Raw genomic sequence first — 7,229 nt, forward strand, 5'->3', positions numbered from 1 at the left:
ATCACCACAATCCCAGAGACGTGTGTGTGTGTGTGTGTGTGTGTGTAGTGCTGGGGATCCAACCCAGGGTCTTCTGTGCATTAGGCAGGTGCTCTATGACTGAGAAACATTTTTAACTACCACTACCCGTTACTCCACTGCACCCACAAAGAGAAGCTGGGCCCCACTGAATAGAGCTAGCCAGCCTTTTCAGGGTAATTTCAATATAGTTCTCTATCTTTATTGACATACCACTGCATGCATGAGGGAAGCAGTGCTTTTCTGGAAACGATTAGAATCCTTCACATTTCAGATGTGGAAGTAAACCCTGATGTGGGTAAGGGACTCTGACAGTCAGAGCAGCTGCAGTAGGGCTCAGGGGAGCCATCCCTCCTTGTGGTAGGTTTTTGGGTAACGATCATACCCTCCAGGTCCTTCACTTTGTTTTCCACCATCTGAAGTTTTTTCAGAATTTTCCCTTGCAGACCCAAGGACAGGAAGACATTGGTACCGTCTTGAGTCTGGTGACCACTTCCTTCTGGGTTGGCTAGCACAGCTTGAAAAAACTCTGAACCCTTCTTGTAAAGTTGGTAGAGTGTGATCACAAATAACATTATTTTCTAAAACAAAACAAGAGAAGTTGAATGTTACTTGTTTGCTCATGTGAAATGCCACATTTATATAGATGCAGAATAAAACAAAGATCTACTACTAACAATAATCTCTTAGTCCTATGCCATGCCTTTACTTTAACATTTTCACAAACATTTAGTCTTGTGCTTATCAACAGAAGCTGGGTGGTAGGAAGGCCAGGGATTTTTCAGGAATTTTTTTTTTGCATTACTGAGGTTTGAACTCAGGGCTTCACACTTGCTAGGCAGGCACTCTACCATTTGAACCATGCCCCAAGCCCATTATTTTCACTTAATTAATAAAAAGTATAATAATAAATACCATTTGCTAAAAGTCTATCCATTCTGGCCCTGTACTAGAAGTTACTTTGCCTATTCATGACTTAGTTTTGCAGAAAACATAGATTTGGATAGATCTATGTTTATTTATCTATCTAGTGATAGTCCAATTTGGACTGTCACTGTCCAAGGTTATATATTGGAAATAAGAGAATCAGGATTGGGATCCAGGAATTCTTTCCATATAGAATGGTCTGAAAATCTAGATTTCCTGGTCATGAAAAAAACAGTTTAATATGCTAGCAGATTCCTGCTGGGATAAGAACAAACCCAGCAATCTTTTTCCTTATACTTCCTAGCACTGCTTATTGATCGTGTATGGGCTAAGTTCTATACATACACTATATCATTTAGTCCTCACAACAACCCTAAGAGGGAAACACTGCTAGCAGGCAATCTTATAGATTGGGAAACGAGTGTAGAGTTTAAGTGATTGCTCTCAGCTCATTGAGCAAATGGTTGAACACAAATTTAAGCCCTCAAGCAGTCTGACTCCACACTGTTAGCACTCTGTTATACTGCTCTCCCTGTTTTTGGTTGAGGTGTTCAAAGGGCTGCAAGCTCATATTTCTGACTATGTTAAACCTAGGATTAAAAAGGGTCTATTTTCTTACCTTGCATTCTCCTATTAGCTAATTGAAAGGTGTGTATATATGTATGTGCACACACACATACACACACTCCTGTTGATTTAGGTCAGTTGGATTATAATAAATGAGATTTTGGAGAAGAACTAAATTTGGAATCTTAAAAATTGGGTTCAAATCCCAGCTTTGCCAGCTTTGTTAAATCTACGTGAACTTGGACTGGTGATAACCAACGTACCTCCCCTCCAGAATGAAGATGACAATGCCTGCCCTGCCTGTTATGAAGGCTTTTGAGAGGTTAAAGTAAAAGTGAATGTGGCCATGATTCCTAAACAGCAATAGTATGAAAACAAGAGAATGCTACAAATGATCCAGTAAGAACATCTCTCTGTACTTACCAAATAAGTTTAAGAAAGCCCTCTAATTCCTGTTTCCTTAAATTTCTACCAAAACTCAATGCACCTCGTTTTCCTTGTTCTCATGTAAAAATAACCTCTATTCATTTTGTGGAATTACTGGGATTCCCCAAAACACTTTGACTATGTTATTATTGATGATTAAATAGAAGTATGTAAAATCCTAAATGTTTCTCACAATCCCAGCCAAATTTTTATTCCCCCAAAGAGCCCTTGTATGTTTTATGGAGGCTTACCTTGTTAAAACATAACAATGAAAATATGACATAATAAATCTGTAAGCTTCCTTATCAGTTAAAGAGAAACGACACAGTAAGAACAGAAACAGAAAGCCACACCCAAGATCCTGGTTATATAATTGTGCCTATTCTGCAAACACAGTGGGCACTCAAAGAGTTTGGGATAAGACTCTCTTCTCAGGTTATGAACTTATTTGATCTATTTTATGAGAGCACACAAGCCAGACCATTGTTAGAAAGAGCATTTTTATACTCAAAACCAAGTTGATGGAGGGAGGTTTTCAAGGATAATCTGGTTTCAACTAATGTAAGAGACAATTGTTCATCCTTGCTAATCTGCGTGGTCTTAAAACTGGGTGGCAGCAATATGGGAGAGAACCGATGAAAATGCAATTTATAGCCGGGCATTGTGGTGCACATTTGTAATTCCTGCACTTGGGAAGCTAAGGCAGGAAAAGTGAGAGTTTGAGGCCAGCCTGGGCTACAAAGCAAGACCTTTCTCAAAACACCAAAAATTCAATTTATAACTATTTAAGTTTCTCTGTAACAAAAGAGTACAACCTGAATTGACCGAACGCTTCGTTTCCATAAGGCAAATAATCCTATTGCCAACAAAATCAAAAAGGAAATCCCCAAGATGACTTGCACAGCTGGGCCAAGATTATCTAGTATCCCCAAATTTGTTTGCTGAGACACATTACTCTCCCCCAGAAAAGTTGCTTGTAGCCAATTCCATATTGTGCCGAGAGAGAGAGAATCTAACAGGTTGTCCCAGGTAGAAGGTAAAGGTGGAGGTGGTGACATTTTAAAACAGCAGTTCCAGGAACTACATGTGCAGAGGGTTCGGGAATCTAGACTTGAGTTAGGGACAGTAGTCCAGTACCCCAAGTGTTCTGAGGCATTGTGAGCAGTCTTTGTGATGTCACCATTCCAAGGGTCAGCTTGCTTCTCACCCACCCTACGACCCTCCTCCCTCAAAACCAACCAGCCAGGTCCCATTGGCTCACACCTGTAATCATAGCTACTCAGGAGGCAAAAATCAGGAAGATCCAGGTTAGACAGGGCAAATAGTTCACGAGACCCTATCTCAAAAAATATCCAACACAAAACAGAGCTGGCGGAGTGGCTCAAGTGTTAGAGCACCTGCCTAGCAAGCATGAAGCCACAGGTTCAAATACCAGTACCGAACAAAACAAAACAAAACAAAACCAGCCACTGGCTTGTGTTTTCAGTTCATTCTTCAACTTCTGTGAGCTTCAGCTAATCACAGCTCAAGCATGACACTGTCCAATAGCACTTTCTGAAATGATGGACTTGTTCTGTAAGCCATGAATCACTTGACATGTGGATAGTGTTCAGGGACTAGGTGTTACACTTTGATTAAATTTAAACAGTCACACATAACTAATGGTTATCCTCTTGGATAGTGTAGATATGAAACATTTTCAACAATTCCATGTCAAAGGTAGCAATTATTTTCATGTGATGTTTGAAAACAGGCACACTGTGGCTAAGTGGAAATTTGAAGAGATATGATGTAGAAAGGGCTTTCTTCCCTTTTTTTCCAATACTGAGGTTTGAACACAGGGCCTAGACCTTGAGCCACTCCAACCCTTTTTTGTGAAGGGTTTCTTCAAGATAGAGTCTTAAAAAAGCCTGGGCTGGCTTTGAACTATAATCCTCCTGATCTCTGCTTTCTGAGTAGCTAGGATTACAGGCATGAACCACTGGCACCCTGCTTGAAATGGCTTTCTTAAAGAAGAGTTTACTTGGTAAATGTGGAAGATGCTTACTTCGAGATTATTTTGTAGCATACCTTTCTTTTTGTAACTATTTAGAAAGACTTTTCACCTATTTGAGCCATATCTATTTACAGATGGGATTCCACCTCCTCCCCAGGATTCGTGTTAGGAACAAATGGTATGGTTTTCTAAAGCACTTTGTAAATGATAGCATGCTACCCTGCAACCTTTATGACATGTTATCAAATCAACTATTTATTATCTACTACCAATTTAGCTGCAAGGAGGTAGAAAGATATAAAATACAATGGCCTATTTCCCAAAAGCTTTTGTAAAAAAGTGCTGGGACATGGCTCAAGTGGTAAAGCACCTGCCTGGTAAGCATGAAGCCCTAAGTTCAAACCCCAGAACCACCAAAAAACAAAACAAAAAAAACTTTTCAAGAAAAAAAAGAGTTCACATACAAGTATATAATTTAAATTATGAGATCAGCCAGGCACCAGTGGCCCACGCCTGTAATCCTAGCTACTCAGGAGGCAGAGATCAGGTGGATCGTAGTTCGAAGCCAGCCTAAGCAAATAGTCCATGAGACCCTGTCTCGAAAATACCCAACACAAAAAAGGGCTGGCAGAGTGACTCAAGTGGTAGAGTGCCTGCCTAGCAAGTGTGAGGCCTTGAGTTCACACCCTACTACCACACTCCCCAAAAGTTGTGAGATCAGATTGCAAAGACAGCAAGAATCCAAGAATTTGCAACAAAAGAAGGAGGGGCACATTAAGAAGAAAAGGGGGTCAGTTATGACAAATAATTTAAAAAATATTGTCTGACAGGAATGGAGATATTGTCAGACATATGAAGTTGTAATTTGTTTCCTGTAGGTGACCAGGCATAGAGAAGCTTAGTCCAGAAGGAATGGCTATTATTTCTGCAGCAATTAGAGGAGGTATGGCAAGCTGCTTAAGTTGTCAGGGTCAAATTCAGAAAATGGGGTCTATAAAATGCTGTTGGAAATGAAGTGTTTATGTCAGAGTGAAATGATCAACTGATTTAGAAGAGACTGTTATTCATGTTAAAACTACAGTCCACTTTCCAGCAAGGACTAAAAATGACTCAGGTAAGACTTGGGGATTGCCTATCACAGGTCAACACAGATCAGAAATCATTAAAAAATGGTAGCCAAAAGACAGAATTGTGACAACTGAATCACTTTCCCAAACTCCTTACACTTACTCTAGCTTAGATATGGTGAGTGGTTACATGGCATCTTACAGTTTTACTTTCAAAGCACTTACATAATTATACTTATTTGTGCAATGTTTGGGTTTATTATCTGTCTTCCCTGACAATTGTAAAGTCAAGGAAGACAGGAACCGTGTCCATTTTAAAGTCTAATATATCCCTAGTGTTTAGCATGAACTAGGCATTCAAATATTTTTAGGTGAATGCAAATGTTTATAGGAAAAACTGCTTTTCCCCCCCTCCAGTGCTGGGGTGAACTCAGGGCCTCACATTTGCTAGGCAGGTACTCTACCACTTGAGCCATGCCCTCAGTCCTTTTTGCTTTAGTTATTTTTCACATTAGGTCTCACATTTTTGCCCAGAGCCAACAAAAATGATGTTCCACCTATCATTTCCCACATAGCCAGGATTAAAAGATGTGAAACTCTACATCCAGCTTATTCTTTGAGATAGGGTCTTGAGAAGTTTTAAACTGGGCTGGCTTTCTAACTGCAATCCTCTCATCTACACCTCCCAAGTAGCTGGGATTACAGATGTGAGCCACTGACCTCAGCTAAAACTGTTTATTCTTTAAATGGCTTTTTATCTTATTTGTATACTTGTTTAGACAGAAGTTTTATTTTTTTTTCATTTTTCTTTTATTATTCATATGTGCATACAAGGCTTGGTTCATTTCCCCCCCCTGCCCCCACCCCTAGACAGAAGTTTTAGAGTAGCTGTTAAGATAGATCTTGGAATATGATGAATCTGGCTTAAAATCTTGATCCAGTATTTATTATCATTGTTAATTTGGGCAAGTTATTTAACCTGAGGTTCAGGGTATCTTTATTTGCAAGGTGAAAATAATTCCTATCTTTTTTTGTTTTTCGTTTTTGCAGTACTGGGGTTTGAACTCAGGACATCACACTTGTTAGGCAGGTGCTCTACCATTTGAGCCATATCACTAGCCCATCTTTTGTGTTGGGTAATTTTGCCTGGGGTGACCATGAACCTCAGTTCTCCCGATCTCTGCTTCCTGAGTAGCTAGGATTACAAATGTGACCACCAACTCCTAGCAATAATTTCTATCTTGTAGAGGAGTAATGAGGATTTGGTAATTTATGTAAAAAAGCCGTATCAGCATGCCTGTAATTCCAGCACTCAGGAAATCAAGTGAGGATCATAAGTTTGAGGCCAATCAGCTACATGCATAACCTGTCTTAAAACAGCAACAAGAATCATGCCACACATACAGGTAAGGGCAATTATTAGCAGTAGTGACATTTATGACTAAATCCACGGTATTGCAAATCTAAAGCATTAGGTGCTTCAGAGAGAATCTTTTAAAAAAATTTAGTTTTTGACTCCTCTGACACCTGAATAACTTCAAAAAAATTATCACTATCTATGCAGGCATTTCAGCCACCCTTTTGTGTGTGTGTGTGTGAGAGAGAGAGAGAGAGAGAGAGAGAGAGAGAGAGTGTGTGTGTGTGTATGTGTGTGTGTGGTATGGGGCTTGAACTCAGGGCCTTCACCTTGAGCCACTCCACCAGCCCTATTTTTGTGAATGGTTTTTCGAGATAAGGTCTCACAAACTATTTACCCTAGCTTGCTTCAAACCTCAATCCTCCTGATCTCTGCCTCCTGAGTAGCTAGCCCACCCTTAACAGTGTCATCCATCCATCCACCGCTCAAATCACTTCCACTCAGTAGTCTTATTTTCCTGTGGAACTGGAATTTGAACTCAGGGTTTCATACTTGCAAAGCAGGCACTCTACTGTTTGAGCCACACTTCTAGTCCATTTTCCTCTGGTTATTTTGGAGATGGGGTCTCTCGAACTATCTGGCCAGGCTGGCATAGAACTGAAATCCTCCCAATGTCGGCCTCCAAAATTAGCTATTACAGGATTACAGGCTTTAGCCACCAGTGCTCCGCTACCACTCAGTAGTCAACATCGTGTGGTTGGGACCTACTGACTTAAGCATCACCTCCTTCAATAGGTTCTTCATTGCCTTTAAATAAAATTTCAATCTAGAACATAGCTACAGGGCACAAAATATCTGGTCCCTGTTTACA

General features: G+C 40.2%; 1 protein-coding gene across 1 annotated transcript; it reads right to left on the reverse strand.

Annotated features, from left to right (window-relative positions):
* Nucleotides 1–214: 214 nt before the first annotated feature.
* Tmco2 (transmembrane and coiled-coil domains 2) lies at nucleotides 215–4,038 on the reverse strand. Its single transcript, XM_020171684.2, has 2 exons — nucleotides 2,754–4,038; nucleotides 215–599 (listed from the first exon to the last, which is right to left on the reverse strand). Exons 1-2 carry the CDS (start codon nucleotides 3,189–3,191, stop codon nucleotides 282–284), a joined length of 756 nt encoding a protein of 251 aa, XP_020027273.2. The 5' UTR covers nucleotides 3,192–4,038; the 3' UTR covers nucleotides 215–281.
* Between the last annotated feature and the right edge of the window lie 3,191 nt (nucleotides 4,039–7,229).

This window comes from Castor canadensis, chromosome 7 (assembly GCF_047511655.1).
Source record: "Castor canadensis chromosome 7, mCasCan1.hap1v2, whole genome shotgun sequence".
NCBI lineage: Eukaryota > Metazoa > Chordata > Mammalia > Rodentia > Castoridae > Castor > Castor canadensis.